This window comes from Littorina saxatilis, linkage group LG2 (genome assembly GCF_037325665.1).
Source record: "Littorina saxatilis isolate snail1 linkage group LG2, US_GU_Lsax_2.0, whole genome shotgun sequence".
Classification (NCBI taxonomy): Eukaryota; Metazoa; Mollusca; class Gastropoda; order Littorinimorpha; family Littorinidae; genus Littorina; species Littorina saxatilis.
The window spans coordinates 49,557,580-49,577,522 of record NC_090246.1 but is presented as its reverse complement, the minus strand read 5'-3'; the positions used below and the strand labels follow the sequence as shown (position 1 = coordinate 49,577,522).

At 41.8% G+C, this 19,943-nt stretch overlaps 2 protein-coding genes and 1 long non-coding RNA gene across 5 annotated transcripts in view; 2 read left to right on the top strand and 1 right to left on the bottom strand.

Annotated features, from left to right (window-relative positions):
- Nucleotides 1–19,943, top strand: part of LOC138959133 (small ribosomal subunit protein eS24-like) — a 434,279-nt gene that overhangs the window by 32,226 nt on the left and 382,110 nt on the right. The window lies entirely within an intron of this gene.
- Nucleotides 1,309–12,587, top strand: LOC138959132 (growth factor receptor-bound protein 2-like). The gene is made up of 6 exons (XM_070330493.1): nt 1,309–1,576; nt 4,550–4,644; nt 5,071–5,214; nt 6,509–6,677; nt 8,292–8,558; nt 8,621–12,587. The coding sequence occupies exons 1-5, from the start codon at nt 1,499–1,501 to the stop codon at nt 8,469–8,471; spliced, it is 666 nt and encodes a 221-aa protein (XP_070186594.1). The 5' UTR covers nt 1,309–1,498; the 3' UTR covers nt 8,472–8,558; nt 8,621–12,587.
- Nucleotides 16,114–19,770, bottom strand: LOC138959134 (uncharacterized). Its single transcript, XR_011453632.1, has 2 exons — nt 16,534–19,770; nt 16,114–16,464 (listed from the first exon to the last, which is right to left on the bottom strand). It is a non-coding gene; the product is annotated as an uncharacterized lncRNA (long non-coding RNA).

The window sequence follows — 19,943 nt, the reverse complement described above, 5'->3', positions numbered from 1 at the left end:
GGTTCTACTGTACTTCGACCCACCGTCGGGGGACGACTCTATTGATGAAGCATCGGACCCTCTCTGGTCATCAACTGAGTTGAGGTTATGTCCAGCTTACATATTCGAGCTATGGTACGCACAGTTCTAATTTAATACCAACTGGGAGGGGGAGGGAGAGAGACAGACTGAGAGAGAGAGAGAGAGAGAGAGAGAGAGAGAGCCTGAGAGAGAGAGAGAGAGAGCCTGAGAGAGAAGAGAGCCTGAGAGAGAAGAGAGAGAGAGAGAGAGGAGAGAGAGAGAGAGAGATGTGTGTGTGTCAGTGGGTGTGTTTGTGTGTGTGTGTGTGTGTGTGTTTGTGTGTGTGTTTGTGTGTGTGTTTGTATGTGTGTCAGTGTGTGTGTGCCGGTGTGATAGACTCGAGTTGCTTCTATTGATGTGTTTTAATGTTGTTATACGTTCATTGTTTTTAATTGTCAGCCACAATGCAATTTCTAGGGCTCAGATATTAAAGTATTATTGTATTGCAGGGGCGGACGAGGGGGGGGGGGCACAGGGGGCACGTGCCCCCCCCCCCCCCCCGAAAAAAAAAGAAAAAAAAAAGAAGAAGAAAAAAAAAGATTATTCTATGCTGATTCTATGACCATTTCTAAGTTCAAATGGCACCAGATAGCACCATTTTGCTTCTTTGGGCAAAAAAAAATTCAGGGGGGGCATGCCCCCGGACCCCCCTAGCAAATTTGGGCGCTTTGCGCCCATCACATTCACTTTCGATTCAAAGTGCCCCCCCCCCTTACAAAGCAACTGATCCGCCCCTGTATTGTGTTGTGTTGTGTTGTGTTGTGTTGTGTTGTGTTGTGTTGCGTTGCGTTGTATTGTATTGTATTGTATTGCATTGCATTGCATTGTATTGTATTGTATTGTCATCAGTCAATGTCTGTGTGTGTTTGCCTACGTCTGTGTGTGCATGTGTCCTAACTAATACCTCGTGTGTAGTAAAGTAAACATAAAAATAAATAGGCATCATTTCCTTATTAACAGCATAAAACCACCGAGATGAACCACACCTTCATTCTACAATGTACGTGCCTTAACCATTCAACGGCAGTATAGTAGGCCTACCTATATATCCTCCACGTTTCTTGGAAAAAAATACGACACTGCTGTTGCCACAAATCGTGACACAAAACCAGTAAGTATTTTTGTAGATCAAAATCTCAGTTCAGTGTTCCATGTATACAGCGCATGTTGAAAAACAGTTCACTGAGTCATGGCTTCATAGCGCTTATTCACTGAGTCGATCTATTCAACTGCGGGGACCTCTGAATACGCTCGCAGTGTCCTTGCTACGTCATGTCAATTCAAGACCTTCACTGAGTCCCTCCGTGTGTAACTGAATACAAGCCGAAAGACGCACATAAAAGTATAGTGCTTTGTGTGTGTGTGTGTGTGTGTGTGTGTCTGTACACTGACTGGGTACACACGTACTGTGTACATACCGTGATAGCAAGACACGACGATGGAGGCGAAGGCACTTTACGATTTTAGTGCGACACGAGACGACGAGCTTTCCTTCAAACGAGGAGACATTTTAAAGGTAAGCTTGTAACATTGTTATTGGCGATAAGCTTTTTCTGTCAGCTTCTTGTGGCGTATTTTTCAACTTCAGAGTGTATTAACTTAACTATATATATCCTTGTACGGTAAGCCATTATAGCTTTTATGTGTTCCTTGATCATGGAATAAGGCCGTGCAGGGACACTGACTAGCAATTGCTTTTCTCTACGATTTTGCTTCGGTAGGCAACAGACACTCGCATTTTTTTTCTCTGTCTTCTAATTTGTGTGGCATTTGACACCTTCCCTGCATTGTGGGACATTAGGCTAGAACTATGGTTATGTTCGTTGGCTTAGAAAAACCGTACTTTGGGTCTTACTACAAAGCGGGACTGTTGTTATCAAGTATTGTCGCATATTTGCGTCGTTTCAATGAGTAACTTCCGCGTTATAAGTCACGGTGGCACAGCCGGTGCCTAATGAGACCGAGATAACGATAAAGGCAACCGGTAAACAACAGACAGACAACAGAGTAACTTGATACACAGAGAACACATTCTGACTGACTCAGTCGACGGCAACGGACTGAAGAGACTGGTTTGACATAGAAACTGAGCGTCCACTGTCAACTTGACAGTACGATTAGACATATTCATAGGCCAATGATCGTGTTAGGCGTTATAAAACCCAGTATTTCTTTTCAAAGAATAACTCTCTCTCTCTCTCTCTCTCTCTCTCTCTCTCTCTCTCTCTCTCTCTCTCTCTCTCTCTCTCTCTGTGACTCACACTGACTGTGACACACCCACCCACACACACACACACACACACACACACACACACTGACACACACACTCACACACACACACTTGAGTCACACACACACACACACACACACACACACACACACACTCAGCCGCACACACACACACACACACACAGACTCACACACACACACACACACACGCACACACACACACACACAGACACACACACACGCACACACACTGACACACACACACACACACGCACTCACACACACACACGCACACACACCGACACACACACACACACACATTCTTTTAAACCACCGGCCGAGTAATAACTGGCAAGTCCAAAAATAAGGGATTGCATCATATTTGTCAAGAGGAAACCTGTCAAAGGAAACTGATATTTGAATAATATAAAACAGTATAATCAGTATGACCCGTTGCCGATTTCACTTTATAGGCTACTAAAAACGAGCTTTGTGTAACTCGGAATTTTGTATTGGAACCTTTCTAATATGCTTGAATTACAAGTCCTATGCCTAATTTGATCAAACAAGTTTTGCAAACAAATTACCGACAAGCAAGGTTCTCAAATAACTGTGTGTGTGTGTGTGTGTGTGTGTGTGTGTGTGTGTGTGTGTGTGTGTGTGTATATGTGTGTGTGTGTATATGTGTGTGTGTGTGTGTATATATATACTAGATGATTACCCGCTTCGCCGGGAAGAAGTAGAGCCGAATACCCGGCCGTCGCTGGGACCCGGCTTTGCCGGGTGTACGCCGGCATCGCCGGCGCACGAAGGAAGGGAGATCTAAAAATAGTAACGTGCAGTGACCTTCTAAATATAAACGTACAAACGGGAATATCGATTGACGCCATCGCACGAAGGAAGGGAGATCTAAAAATAGTAACGTGCAGTGAAAAACGAAAATCGGTTCAGCGCTGCGCGCTGAGAGCACGTGTTGAAATATCTCATCGATCAGGTTGTGTCCGGGGTCTCTGTCAATAAGCCCACCAAATTTGAAGCAGATCCATCGAGAACTTTGGCCGTGCATGGCGATCAATCACACACACACACACACACACACACACACAGACACAAGTCGTATATATATATAGATATATATTTATTATTATAAAACATCAGAAATAATATAATATATATTAATATATAGAAATATATGTGTGTGTGTGTTGTGTGTGCTTGTGTGTGTGTGTGTGTGTGTGTGTGTGTGTGTGTGTGTGTGTGTGTGTTCGTATGTGTATGTGTATGTGTGTATGTGTGTGTGCCGGTGTGCGTGTGTGTGTGTATGTGTGTGTATGTGTGTGTGTGTGTGTGTATGTGTGTGTATGTGTGTGAGTGTATGTGTGTGTGTGCATAATGGGCCGTGGAAAAGTGTTCTTCCTTTAATGCGAGTCAAGCTGGAAACACGCAAATTGTGTCCTAGTCATAATTTAATGTTGTAACTGACATAAATAATTGTCACTCTGCCAAATATATCCATCATAAAATTCCCACTCTGTACAGAACGCAACCAGGATGTTGTTTTCGGTAAATATCCAAGTGTAAGCATGGTACAATCCCCTGTAAAAGCTTGGCCAGATCCGTGATGTGTATCCATACCGGCGATGGTTTACACGGGAAAGGTGTTACAGTCGAACCTGTCTTTGCGACCACCTCTCCAAAACGACCACGATGAAGCTGGTCTCCTCCCCTACGTGCAGCTGTGGACTAGAGGATCAGACCACTGAACACAGTCTTCCAGCGATGCACCATCCTTGAGAGCCTGAGGAAAACCGCGTGGACAACTGCAGTCTCCCTCCACTGACTGCAAGCTGTACGGAGGAAAGGAAGACCTGGAGAAGACAGCAACATTCGTCTCGCTGTCCGGCCTGACAATATAAGTGTGATCAAGAACTGAAGAAGAAGAAGAAGAAGAAGAAGAAACGACCACTTGCCCACAACGACCACCCACAGGCTCCCGGCCGACAAGCCCTCCCCCCCCCCCCCCCCATGTAATTCACCCTTCCATTGCGACCACCTATCTATAACGTCCACTTTTGGTCGGTCCATGTGGTCGTCGTTGACTGGTTTGACTGAATCTTCAAATCATTCTGACGAAGGAGCATTTAAATCCTGGTGTGAAAACATTGGAAACAGCATTTTAGCAGCATGTCACAGTGTAATTCGACAAAAGTCGATTTGGCGGGTTTTTTCTTCATGTTCTGTGGCATTTGAATTGTTACAGGTGGTTAACCTGGAAGACAAAGACTGGTACGAGGCAGAGATTGGTGGTGAAAAAGGCGTTGTGCCCTCAACGTACTTGCAGATGGAACCGAACGAGTAAGATACACTGTGAATTTAAAGATAAAACGACATACAAACTATTCATACAGTACACTGGAAGCGCATGTGTGTCGACAGATCCTCAAGTTTATGTGCTAGTAATAGAACAAGATGTTATACATAATTATTGTGACAAGTCAGGAATGATGTCTTTGACACGAGACAACGTTTGGAATACTCAGATGAGCGGCGTTTTGTTGTTGTTGCTGCTGCTACTGGTGTCAGTTGTTGTTGTTGTTGTTGTTGTTGCCGTTGTTGCCGTTGCTGCTGCTGCTGCTGCTGCTGATGTTGTTGTTGATGATGATGTTGTTGTTGTGTGAACAACGCTTTCATTTTTCAAATACGATAAGATAAGCAGAATTTTTTAGATAAGATTATCATAGTGTCAGTGTTAAAAGTTAAAAGTATTGGTTAATGTTTCAGCTGGTACAAGGCCAAGATGTCCCGACTGGCAGCCGAAGCACACTTAGTAAAGAAAGATGCCTCGGGACGCTTTCTTCACCACGATGGCTATTTTCTCATCAGAGACAGCGAATCCGACAGAAATTCTTTTTCCTTGTCAGTCAAGTACGTGGAATTAGTGAAGCTACTTGTTAAAAAGTGTATGTGCTAGTAATAGTGTGTGTGTGTGTGTGTGTGTGTCGCAGTGTGTGTCACAGTGTCTCTGTGTGTGTGCGCGTCCGTGCCGTGCGGTGTGTTTGGTGTGTGTGTGTGTGTGTGTCGCAGTGTGTGTCGCAGTGTGTGTCACAGTGTTTGAGTGTGCGCGTGCGCGTGCGGTGCGTGTGTGTGTGTGTGTGTGTGTGTGTGTGTGTGTGTGTGTGTGTTGATTTAAGGTGGAATCAGTGAAGGGTACACATGATCAGTGAAATACCTTTTAGCTTAGCAAGGTAAGATTTTGCCTGGGCTGCGACTGCTGGCGGAACGATGCACTAGCGAGATTGACAACTGTGCAATACTCAGTTAAGACCGTGACCCTTACTTCATCCCAATGATAACAATAAAGAGTTTTAAGACCTGATTTTCTCGGGTTCTTGGCCAGTCTTGGGGGGGGGGGGGGGAGGGGGTCCACTAATCATAACACAACCAGAGCATTTCAGCGCCGATCAAGACCATCCGTTATTAGGGCCGGGCTAGGCGGTCAGACGTCGCTCATATGTCATTGAACAGCAATGTTGGAAATGACCAATCATTCTGACAGCGAGTCCGTCGGTCATTCGACCCATTGAATTTCTGACATGCTTGTCAAGGCTGCAATAATGTGACCAATACATTTTTTTTAAATTATTTTTTATGGGACACGTTGATGACATGGTAGAGTGGTCAAATGATTGTATTTCTTTTTTTTCATTTATCTTCCTCGTTTTTTTTCTCCGTCTGTCGTTTTTTCTGTGTGTTTTTTAAAATGTGTTTTTTTATCCTTGTTGTTTGTTGTTGTTGTGTGACAGTGTTTATGTGTGTGTGTGTGTGTGTGTGTGTGTGTGTGTGTGTGTGTGTGTGTGAGTGTGTGTGTGTACGTGTGTGTGTGTGAGTGAGTGTGTGTGTGTGTGTGTTTGTGTGTGTGTGTGCGCGTTCTTGTGTTTGGTGTGTGTCAGTGTGTGTTTGTGTGTGTGTGTGTGTGTGTGTGTGTGTGTGTGCGTTTGTGTTTGGTGTGTGTGTGTATGTGCGTGTGTGCGTGCGTGCCGGTGCGTGCGCGTGCGTGCGTGTGCGTGCGTGCGTGCGTGTGTGTGCTGTGCGTGCGCGCATCACAGTGAGAGACTGGGTGCGTGCGTTTTCCTGAGGCTGACCAACAATCAACATCATGAAGCAAAATCAATGCAGCTAGGTCACGACGTACTGTAACCAAGTTGTACCTCTTCTTCAGACACGGCAGCTCCCCACAACACTTCAAGATTCTGTCCAGACCGGACGGGCAGTACTACGTGTGGCCCAACTCCGTTTTCAACTCCATCAACAAACTGATCGACCATCACCGCACAGTATCCGTCTCCCGCAAAGCTGACGCCGCCATTCTTCTTAGAGACCAGCCAGAGGCAAGTAGCTGTACAAGGCCCGTGCTTCCCAAATCAAGGTTTAAGATAAAGTATCTTAATACCATTTTGAGAAGTTCAAATTTCTGGTGAAATTAACCTTCAGGTGTCCAAGGAAAACTCGCTTTGCTGTAGTTTAGACACGCCTACAATACTGAACTTGCAAAATGAATGCAGCATATTAATTAACGTAGCATATTAATTAAAGAGTCAATGTAAACTGACGGGGAATTGTTTCGTGATGCAAGTGGTATTACCTAACTCATTCCTCCCCTATATACTTAAACACAGTTTCTCTTGCATTAAAAGGAGTCCTGATTTGGCCTATATGGTCCGCTGGACCCAAAAAGCAACAACTAACTAACTAACTATCTTGCATTAAAAACTATGTTGAGTTCGACGTGAAACTCGTTGATGAATATGACTCGAACCGTGCAGTGGTAAGACCAAAAACATCTTTAAATCATCAGATAGTCCAACAGAGTAAGTCTGAAAATGGTGGTACATTTACTTACCCGTTATGTACAGAACATATGTGAAAAGAAATATTTTAAAGGAGAGAAGTGTTAAAAAAAGGGGATGGGTCAGTGGCTCGCAAAAGTCACCACTGAATGACTTGAACGCATTCCTCCATGAGAAATGTCCTGAATCTGTCTGTATTTGCTGTATTCAAGTCACTGATTGTCCATGGTTGGTTATGGTATTATACTAGGTCCTTCAGAGAACCCCAAAGGTAACAATTTGGAGGTCTTACGGGGCGGGGATGTAGCTCAGTTGGTTGCGCGCTGGATTTGTATCCAGTTGGCCGCTGTCAGCGTGAGTTCGTCCCCACGTTCGGCGAGAGATTTATTTCTCAGAGTCAACTTTGTGTGCAGACTCTCCTCGGTGTCCGAACACCCCGTGTGTACACGCAAGCACAAGACCAAGTGCGCACGAAAACTTGAAGATCCTGTAATCCATGTCAGAGTTCGGTGGGTTATAGAAACACGAAAATATCCAGCATGCTTCCTCCGAAAGCGGCGTATGGCTGCCTAAATGGCGGGGTAAAAACGGTCATACACGTGGGAGTTTCAGCCCACGAACGCAGAAGAAGAAGAAGAAGTCCATGGTTGGTTATGGTATACTAGGTCCTTCAGAGAACCCCAAAGGTAATAATCTGGAGGGCTTAAAGCGGGTTACTTTGGGCTACCGCTCAAGTCCAGACCTCGTACTGTTGAGTCGATCCCCGAAATTGGAAACTTTGTTTTGAAATTTCACTTAAGTCAGACCATTTGACCAACACGTTTGCCACATTGTAATCTGGTCATGTATAAGCTAAAGTTAATCTACACCAAATATGAAGTAATTCGGCCAACATTCCATAATTTGTGAGTTGCATTTTGTTAGGGGGGTCACCTCGTATTACTTGATTTGGATACTTCGATCGACCGGCGCTTTAATACAAGCTCCTGAGAGAGAAAAAAGATCTGCAGAAGTCATTTAACATATCATGAGTGGAAGTAAGCTAAATTTGCTTTATTGATACTAATGATGATGATGATGATGATGATGATGATGATGATGATGATGATGATGATTTTTTCTTTTATATTTTGTTTTTGTTTCTTTTATTTACAGTCTTCAAATTTGTATAAAGCGCTCTACGCCTTCACAGCCGAGTCACCGGCAGAGGTTGCTTTCCATAAAGGGGACAAGATACAACTCATTGAAAAGACGGAGGAAAGTTGGTGGACCGGTAAAAATATGCGCACAGGCCAAGAAGGACTTTTCCCGGTAAACTACGTAGAAGAGGCCTAAATGACTATAATGCGAATTAACACAGTGCTCGGGGGGAAATCCGTCAGTGTACATCTGTTTAAAGAAATTTTTCATCCATGTAAACGATCTTTGTAAACCCCCACAAATCTGTCCAGGATTTTACATAATTTAACATTCTTCCACTTGGAAAATGTCAACAACAACAACACAAAGACACACAGACACACACACACACACACAGACACACACACACACACACACACACACACACAGACACACAGACACACACACACACACACGTGTGTTATCATCAACAACAACACACAGACACAGACACACACACACACACACACACACGTACACACGTGTGTTATCATCAACAACAACAACAACACAACTGGCCCCTTCTTGTGCGGAGTTGGGACCTAATTCACAGATTGTCACAAGTCGTGTCAGTTACTAAATAAATAATTCAGTAAAAAGAAAACAATAAAAACAATAACACATTCCCACTGGCCATGGAAAGCAGCAAGCTTTTGTTGGTATGTGTTCCAGAGGAAAGATGCTCTTGTCCAAAAGCGTGGCGGACAGATTTGCGGTAATTTACAAGATCAAGAGCATAGGAACTGCAGAAGCCAGCAATGGCTTGGATAACCATCCTTAATTATCCTAACTATGGCCAGAGTAGCCCTGGACCAGAATCCTGCTTGTTTTGGGGGCGAGCATTCCCGTCTGAGGGCTTCCGGTGTTTTTTATGCAAGATTCTCGCTTTCATGATTCCATTTTTATATATCCAGGCGTAGAAATTAACCAGGAAACTGTTATAAAGTTGTCTGTGACTGATGATGATGATGATTATGGCTGGTTCCTCGCATCCGAGGACCACGGCGAATCGGCAGGATTACAAAATGTAAACTGTATTGCTGGTTCAATCTGTCTTCAAACCGGCTGAGAACTGAACTGAACTGAACTGAACTGAACTGAACTGAACCGGACTGGACTGAACTGAAATAAACTCTGAAATGTGTCTTAACTTCTACTGCGGTTTTGTCAGATTTGTCTAGCTAAACTTCTATGGTGGTTTTGTCAGATTTGTCAAAATCTCCAAGGCCAGTTGGTTTTGTAAGATTTGTCTTAAATGAAAGCAACATCCCGCGGCGAGAAGAAACAAATAATTTATTGCAAATACATGGACATGGAGAGGGTAACTATGAGCTGTCTGCGTTGTTTAAAAGGGGTAAATGCACCAGACAAGTTTATCGGTGAGTATGTTCCAAGTTTGTGCTCTTTGTTACATTACGTTTTTTTTGTAAAAGCATTGCATCTGACCATATGTTGTTTATGTTTATTGATGTATCAAAGGGTACGTTATTTCACTGAGGTGTATCAGTTCTATTTCATTTTGTATTACACTGTCGCTATCATGTTACCAAGCATAATTATTCCATCAATAAACATATGTTTTCATAGCTGTACGTTCGCAACATCCTTTGTTAATGTCAGTGTTACATTTGTTGAGCAATGTTCTGTGAAGATGTCAGTGTTACATTTGTTGAACAACGTCCTCTGAAGATGTCAGTGTTACATTTGTTGAACAACGTCCTGTGAGGATGTCAGTGTTACATTTGTTGAACAACGTCCTCTGAAGATGTCAGTGTTACATTTGTTGAACAACGTTCTCTGAAGATGTCAGTGTTACATTTGTTGAGCAACGTTCTGTGAAGATGTCGGTGTTACATTTGTTGGGCAACGTTCTGTGAAGATGTCAGTGTTACATTTGTTGAGCAACGTTCTGTGAAGATGTCAGTGTTACATTTGTTGGGCAACGTTCTGTGAAGATGTCAGTGTTACATTTGTTGGGCAGCGTTCTGTGAAGATGTCAGTGTTACATTTGTTGGGCAACGTTCTGTGAAGATGTCAGTGTTACATTTGTTGGGCAACGTTCTGTGAAGATGTCAGTGTTACATTTGTTGAGCAACGTTCTGTGAAGATGTCAGTGTTACATTTGTTGGGCAACGTTCTGTGAAGATGTCAGTGTTACATTTGTTGGGCAACGTTCTGTGAAGATGTCAGTGTTACATTTGTTGAGCAACGTTCTGTGAAGATGTCAGTGTTACATTTGTTGGGCAACGTTCTGTGAAGATGTCAGTGTTACATTATTTTGTTAAGCAGCGTCCTCTGAAGGTGTCATAGTCACATTAGTTGAGTAACGTCCTCTGAATATGCCTGTCGTTACATTAATTTTGTTGAGCAACGTCCTCTGACGATTTCAGTGGGACCGGATTTCCTGCAGTCGGCGAAGCTGTATTTGTTCAAGAACCATCCGTAGAGGTGCCGTCCTTCTCGCGAAAACAATCGTGACTCATCACTGCTCTGAAGGGCTACATACAATTATGAGACAAAAGCACTCGTCCACATACCAAATATCGCTTATCGCTTGAATTATTTTCGCAGGCCGGGGTTGACAAAGGTTTTCGTTACCAAAGCAATTCAGTAAAAGGACCAGAAAATGTAAATTTAAATTATTTTTGCACTTCAGGAGAAAACAATATCGGTGATAGCCAGCGGTAAAACTGCCGCCTTGCTCTATTCGGGAACGTCCCACTAGTCCGAGGGTTCACTAGTCCGAGGGTTCACTAGTCCGAGGGTTTACTACAGACGCTTGATTTTCCAGTTATTATACCGCCCCTTAAAAGGCGGTATATAAGTTTCACTGTGTGTGTGTGTGTGTGTGTGTGTGTGTCTGTCCGCAAATAGATATCCGATGTTTGAGAACCGATTTCAATGAAATTATGTGTGAGGCTCTAGTACAACCCAGGCTCGATCCTCTCCATAATTCAGGTCGGTGGGATAACGGGCAAAAGGAAACCCGAGGTGCTATATAATATGACTAAAAACTGTAGGCAGTTCGATCACGTAGCCTAATTGTCCAGTCGGGGCGGTATCCTGATACATCTAATATCCTTTCTTCAGTTAAAATATAAATAACTAAGTTTCTTGGGGGAAATAGTCTGAGATTTCTTCAGTCAAAATATAAAACACCACATTATCTTTTTGAATGAAAACAACTCAGTGTTTTTATGAGAATATTCTTCGATTTGGTTCCCACAGCAGTGAAAAACACACGCACGCACGCACACGCACATCCACGCACACATACACACACAAAATAAAAACAAATCAAATTGAATATCCTTTGTTCAAGCGTCTATAGTGAACCCTCGGACTAGTGAACCCTCGGACTAGTGAACCCTCGGACTAGTGGACCCTCGGACTAGTGAACCCTCGGACTAGTGAACCTCTCTCCTTTATTCTACGCTGTACAATATGATAGTGGCAAAATACTTGTGGGTGTCTGGCGCCTGTGTAACGTGACCCTGTACTCGCCCTTGTCATGAGGCTGAACGTTCAAAGCGAGTGTGCAGCTATCACGCCGAATCAGCCATTTTTTTTGTTGCACCGATAGACTGTGTTAATATTTGCACAACGTCTTTGTTTTTGATCTTGAGGACTTGAGGGTAATGTTCAGATTGAGACACAAACGACGTTGCAATGTGCACTCAGGTTAAGTTTCATGCGACGGCGATATACACAGCCCGTCCCAGCGACTTGAAAATTGAACTGATACAGTGGAACCCAACTTGAAGTTGAAGACCTCAAAACATCTGAGAAAATCAGATGTTAAAAGGGAGGGAATCTAATAATGGGGATGAATCTACATTATGAACAGAAAATCTGAAAAATGAGGTCTTGGTTGACGGTGGTGTAAGGGGGTCTTGGATGTGTGAAAACGAGGTTCCACTGTCCTCCAATAACTGGTCTACTTATATTCACAAAGAATTGATGCTCTCCTATTGTTGTTTTTATGATGCATTATTCATTCATCAAGTCATATTCTTCTTCTTCTTGTCGTTCACCAATGCTAAACTTGGAGTCCAGTTCTGGTAATGAAGCTGGTGGTCTTATGAAGAGCCTCCACAGGTCCATGCAGCTTCTCATGAAGGGGCACCAGCCTGGTCCAGATCTCTCATATCATTGCGGCATGTGTGATCATCCATTCCATTGCATAATAAATCAGCAGCATTGTTTTTTCCCGTGCTGATTGGCACACACATTTCTGCAATAATCTACAGTATGTGTGCGTGTGTTGTTATTTAATAAAACTACCACTGGATCTGCCTCTGTGTGGCCCACTTACCCCCCGCGGGTTAGGGGGAAGAATTTACCAGATGATCCCCAGCATGTCGTAAGAGGCGACTAACGGATTCTGTTTCTCTTTTTACCCTTGTTAAGTGTTTCTTGTATAGAATATAGTCCATTTTTGTAAAGATTTTTAGTCAAGCAGTATGTAAGAAATGTTAAGTCCTTTGTACTGGAAACTTGCATTCTCCCAGTGAGGTTTGCAAGCCCCTGGAGCAAATTTTTGATTAGTGCTTTTGTGAACAAGAAACAATTGACAAGTGGCTCTATCCCATCTCCCCCCTTTCCCCGTCGCGATATAACCTTCGTGGTTGAAAATGACGTTAAACACCAAATAAAGAAAGAAAGAAAGTGGCCCGCTTGCATACCGGTGCGTGCATGCATCAGTGTGTGTGTGTGTTATTTGTCTCTTCCTCTCTGTGTGTGCCCGACACGTGTCACGTCCATCATCAGTTTGTCAGTTCATGTATGTGCATGCGTTTTGCTTGCATAAGGGCTAAGGGCTCTGCACTGTTGTCATGATTAATTCAAATGTGCAAGGCAAATTAAAACAAAATATTGACTGCAGGTGTTGATCAACAGAACAAAACCGATACATAATCCACTTCCTAGTTATGGCAGTAGTTTACCTCTTGTCAACCAAAGGGCAATAACAAGAAATGTGTCACACACACTACAAAAAAATCTGTCACACACACACACACCTTTGAATGCACATACCAGGAAATCACTCTCTATTGTTTGTTGTTTTTTAATCAAAATATATGCTAGACAAATCATTAAAGTGCCAGAGTAGATGCAAAAAATAAACTCTAAATACGAAACAACATGGACACTTTTCACATTACAGCATCCAACACACCTGACTCGAATGAAAACCTACAATAAAGTATCTAGAAATAAAAAGACTCAACACTGGAATGTAAATGGAATGAAGTATGACTGTCTACATAAACACAGTTATGCACTGTGCCCCCAGCAATCATGCTCTTGTTGCCCAAACAAACACTGCACTGTTTTATCAACAGATAATGCATTTACACATTCGCGCTGAACCTGAGATGATGCGGAAACTCTTAAAAATCACATTTTCCTACCATGAAAAACAAGAGACCTGCTCCTCTGCAAACCACAACAATCAAACAGCAGGCAAGCAAGGAAGCAACTAGCAAGCACCGTGACAGAGATGGTTCCTGAAAAATTACTCTAGTAATTCCCTGGTAACAAACACTATGCTTTTTAGTGAAAAATGCTGTAATAACTAGGTATTATTCTCTGGAATGATGAATAAGTACTACATGCCACAATCCTGCAAACATTTAATGACAAATCAAGTAATTCGAAATAACCCCCAACACACACATACACACAGCACAATACAACAAACACAAAGCTTTAAAAAAAAGAAAAGAATATGAGAGCAATTTTTAGACAAACTGCTTATCAATAGCAGAACAAACAGCATTTTACATGTCCTCCTTATATTGAAAGAGCTACACAGAAAGTTGACTTTTGAAAAAGAATCTCAAATTCAGATATAAGCGAAAAGTCAAACATCACAAATAGTTTTGGTGTCATATTTGTTTGTTTGTTTATTTGTTGCTTAACGTCCAGCCGACTACGCAGAGCCATATCAGGACGAGGAAGGGGGGGATGAAGGGGGCCACTTGTCAAGCGATTCCTGTTTACAAATGCACTAACCCATTACTTGTGTCCCAGCAGGCTTTAGTAAAACTAAATTAATACCTACTGGAAGATTACCAGTTTCCAGTATGTTAAAATAGGCTTAACCTATCTACAGCTGGACTTACATCAGAACACTAACAGATTAAACTATACATGAATCGCGAGACAAGCGGCAAGAGAAGAGATTTTTGGAAAAAATACAGGTGAATGAGCAAGAAGGCAGAAAAAAGAAAAGAATTCATGAAGAAAAAGAGAGCATGACAGGAAAGAGGAACCAAAAATCTACCTAACAGCAAACTAGAAAGCTCCTGCGGTTCCAAAAACAGGAGGGGCCTTTAATTTCAAAACCGCAGTGCCCCACTGTGGGATTGGTCTCATATACTTTTACCAATATATTAATTATATTTTCTTTCAAAATAAAGAAGTGAGTCATTCTAAACAATAGATGTCATCTCCACAGTTTGGCCGCATCACCTGACCTTGATCTAAACCAGACATGAGACCAGCAAATGTTCAAAAAGTAGGAAAGTAAGCCGGGGTCCAGGGGCCGCTTAGGCCTGGTGGGGTCTAGGGGCAACGCCCCGGTAGGGGGTTCAGGGGGGCCCCTGACGGAAAATGAATGTTAGAATTATAAAGGCCATTTTGGGGCCTCTCCTGATAGCAAAAAATGAGATCATGCCTTTTTAAAAAGCTATAAAACCCACAAGAATAATATGTTTTAGCATTTTAAACAAAAGTGTGATTTATAACAATCACACACACACAAAACTTTCCCCTTATTTTTTCAGTTGCTAATGAAAGATGAAACACCCGACTACGTTCTCATCAACTAATTTCGGTGGTGCACTCGCCCTATCGCAAAAAGAAACAAGAAGAGCAAACGCTCGATCGAGTCACTTTCGCAGTTCTGAATATTATATGAGGCATCAGATGGACAGGAAGAAATTGCTATTCACAACACAATGAGTCACGTTCACATAAAATTTGAGCCCGGTCACTTTTATAGTTTCCGAGAAAAGCCCAACGTTAAGTTGTGTGTTGCCGAACAGAAAAGGCTAGTTATCTCCCTTGTTTTTCTGATAACGTTCGTAAAAGGCTACAGATGTAAATACTTTGATGTAAAGAATAATCCTACAAAGTTTCAATCACATCCGATGAACTTTGTCAAAGATATAAAATGTCTAATTTTTCCTTTGACGCTGACCTGTGACCTTGAAAAAGGTCAAAGGTCAACGTAACCATCGTTAAAGTGTAGAGGTCATTGGAGGTCACGACTAAACAAAATATGAGCCCGATCGCTTTGATAGTTTCCGAGAAAAGTCCAACGTTAAGGTGGTGTCTACGGCCGGACGGCCGGACGGACGGCCGGCCGGACGGCCGGCCGGACAGACTAACACTGACCGATTACATAGAGTCACTTTTTCTCAAGTGACTCAAAAAATGACAAAAGTTCGCTTGCATTTATTTTATAGAATTCTCGCGACCTGGCGAAAACAATGTCGATGCACCTCTAGCCCTATGTATCTGCCAGTGGTACCGGTCAGTATCGTCCACAACCAACCACTCAAAACAACGTACTTTGCCGTAACCTGACCCTGGGGTCCGGAGCCAAATTGCCGACCGGATTTTTGAGTGGGCGTGGTTTGCAGCGAGAGTTATCTTTTCCTAGCTTGCCCCATGCATAGATGCTATACCAAGTCCGTATTTCACCACGCAGTGGTCGTTGTCGCACCACGTGCACACGGCCTGACCGGGAATGGATATCTTGGCGATACTGTCGCCAATGAGCTGGCGCCTTTCTTTCTTGTTGATAGTGACAGTCACTTCTTCTGACAGCCAGTTGGCTTTCCACTTGTTTTTCACACTTTGGTCGTCGATCGTAAGAGCTTCTACAGCCGACAAAACAATACAGAATCCAGATGCCATGATGCTACCTTTTTCACCTTCGGCGTTTGGAGATCGGCAGCCAATCAAAACAACCCACAAACCGCCATCGGTGAATAATTAAGCCCCGGCGATAATCGTCGGAGATCGACAGCCAATCAAACGCGACCCATGATACTGCTATGGGTTCCCGCGAGTGCTGGTGTGCGAATGCACTGACTTCAGACGCAGACAGCTTCAGCTGAACGGTTCATACCACCACCTATGGGTTCACGCGAGTGCTGGTGTGCGAATGCACTGACTTCAGACGCAGAACGGTTCATACCACCACCCCCCTCCCCCCTTTTTTCTCAACGAATTTGCATCGATCTCAAGAATGGTCTGTGAGCTAAGGAAAATATCGGAATTCCGATAAAAATCGGACCAGTCCCATGTCTGCTAAACACACCCCACCCAAAAACCAACAACAAACAAAAACCAACAACAACAAACACAAAAATCAACAGCACTGTCCATTGCGCACTCCATATCAAAACATGTATCTACATGTACTACTATTATTTAAGAAACAATCAATCTTAACAAGCATGTTAATATGCTGTAAGCATGACATAAACAATGAGCGACTGAGACAATTTACGACAAGTTTCAGACACTCTACATGCAACTCAACATCTATCTACATGAGCATTTGTTTTGATTTACATTGTGCAACTCTTACAACACTGTAGAACTCATCTTCAAGGAGCACACCACACCATGGAATATATGACAGATCAAACCCCGATTTATGCACTGGATCAACATGAAATAATCAGAATACCGTAGACATGCTTAAAAAGAGGGCAGTTCCACAAAAACATTTTCAGCGGCTTCAGTTACTGATGACAAAACAATGATCATCAGCTGAAACACACGCACGCACACACACACACACATTTTCCTACACACACAGAATTCAAAGTTTACTGACTTAAAACTTCTCCATTGCAAACTAACAACTATTGATAAAATATTTTTGTGCAACTGCTCCAAAGCATCTGTCAAGTGGCAGAGATATTTACATAAATAGGGACACACAAAATCTGCTGTAGGAACAGAAGGCCACTTCCACAAACAAACAGGAAGATCATACCCAAAAAAAGTACACTGACTCATACCTGACAACACAGGAAGACACTTGTTCACAACTGCAAACATCTTGACAGTAATTGTAATGAGATTAGTATTGGACAATGAGAAGTCTTCCCATCCCTTCTCAAATGTGAATTCTTTCACCTGCAAATATGACTAAACTTGCAGCGTATAAGGCAGTTCAATGTCATCATGCTATCATTTCTCAACCTGTTTTTCTTTTCAAATTTTTTTTTTTTACAAATCAAAAAACAAGAAAGTCTAACTTATTGGAAAAAACAAAAACAAAATTTATAAGAACTTTGACCTATCAGCCTTTGAAGTAGACACAAAAGAGACACAACAAACAAAAAGTAATGATAACGGATGCCATGACTTATCTTAGAATTGTGTTGTTTTCATTTCTTTTTTGTTTTGTTTTGCTCTTTCAAAGTTATGCTTTTGAAGAAATAATGCTAAAAAAAGGGAGTAAGAGACAAAGTATACACAAGAATTATCTTTGAACTACAGGGTGATGAAGTGATAAACAAATGCATCTAACATCAAACTTTCAGCTAAACAAGACAAACTGTGGTTTCGGTGTTTTTCTTCGAACAGACAAAATGTTAAAAAAATGCTAAATAAACTGAAGCAGACCACAATAAAAAAAATGTCAAAGACACACTGACAGCATAAACAAACAAAAAACAGCACAAAGAAGGGCAAAGGTTATTGGGGAGAAGCTACACATTAATGCCAAAGAAATCATATCACAAATCAGATACGTTAGTGAATTTTTACCAATCACTTCCATAATTTCACACAGTCAACATAAATGTATAAGAAAAGGCTAATTCTTCTCTAGAATTTTACAAATAGCTAGTTTAGAACTCCGAAAGCCATAATACAGTACAAAATATAGTACAATACCGAAACAAGAAATACTACATGACATGAAAGTTTCTAGACAGGGGTAACTTTAGAGCAACGATCTGAGCTTCTTCAGCCTGATGATGTCCATACAATATGCAACAATGACAATCAATCATGACATGAAAAATTAAGTGTTTCTGGTTACAACAGACAGCGTGTTCTGCAAATGATTGTCAGCAGATGAACTACACACTACAGCCTCCACCCACTGTTTTGCTTTAAGCTGCAGATATGTTATAGTATCATGGAATGGTTTCAGTTGGAATCAGGAATTTTTGTTTGACTTCCAGCATAAAAAACATCCTATTCTGACGAATACTGTACTACATTTGTCAGTCAGAATAGTCTGTAAACCGTAGCACGTATATCCACACATCTAAATATACATGCAAATATGAAGATTCAGACCTTTCATAAATTACTCAAGAATATCATTATTTACACGGCATGTCCATTTGCTGACAAATATACCAGTTTTACAATTCTGACCAATGGATATATCAACCATGTTACAAACATTGGACAAGGGAGTTGTTCAAATGCTAACTGGAAGGAAGGGGTTATGAGCACAGGTACACGGAAAGCAAACACAGTAACGGAGAACGAAGAATTTAAAACAAGAATAGGGTTGCGTAGTGACAAACAAATCTTACATATTCATTTCTGGTTTTCTACACAGTAGAAAATGGCCTTACTACCAGGAGGCACATGCTACCAGCGAAAAGTCGAAAAGTCTGTAAGCTGAAAGACAAGAAAAAAAAAAAAAAAAAAGGCCAATCCGCTTGCCAGCAGCAACTAAAAACATTTTGCAGACCATCTAAAGCATTCTGATCCCTTATTTGATTGGAATCCTGTTTTCTATACTGAAATAATCCTTTTTGGCCCACCGGTCACATCATAAATTGTGCTTTACAACAAAACTTAAATTAAAAGCTTCTTCATTTTTTTAAGTCTACTTCTTTGTTTTACAGATGGAAAAATAAAAATTCTTGCAGACTGGTGAGTAACTAGTTTGATAAGTAAATGAACAGTTTTGGCTTGGACCTTGCCCAAGTGGGGAGAATATCTACAAAAACACTCTCTCAAAATTACAACAAACAACTGAACAAGAGGATTTCACTTTCCTCTAGGATTAATCAAGTTATTGGTATGACACAACAAATACATGAAAACTGATCTCTCTATATATACAGTCATTTACTGAAAGTGTGTTTAGCACAGTTTGTGACAATTGTGCATAAAGTACCCCTTCTTTTTTGATTACAGTTCACATGAAATCTTAACGCTTTAGATAACAGGCGAACACTGAATTTGATGACCTTGCAAATCATATTGGTACAAAGCAGGAATAGAAACACACCCACTTGCAAAATGAAACAGCTGTGCAAGCCTTCAATAAAAGCAAATAATTCTTTGGCACAGTACAAGATTAGCTTCAAAACAAGAAATAGTTTCCATAGAAAAAACCCAACTTCTACATTATGTAAAATCCTCTTCCCAGGACTACCCATAAGAGTACCTTGTAAATGAGTTGTTCTTCGCTAATGGTGACTGCGGTGGGTGACATCAAGTAAAATCAATTTTTTAAATTACGGGGAATGATGGTGACAAAATAAGATAATTACTGCATTCTACTGATGTAGCAGTATCAACAAAATCACCATGAAGGAAAATAATATGACAGAAGTAGCACTT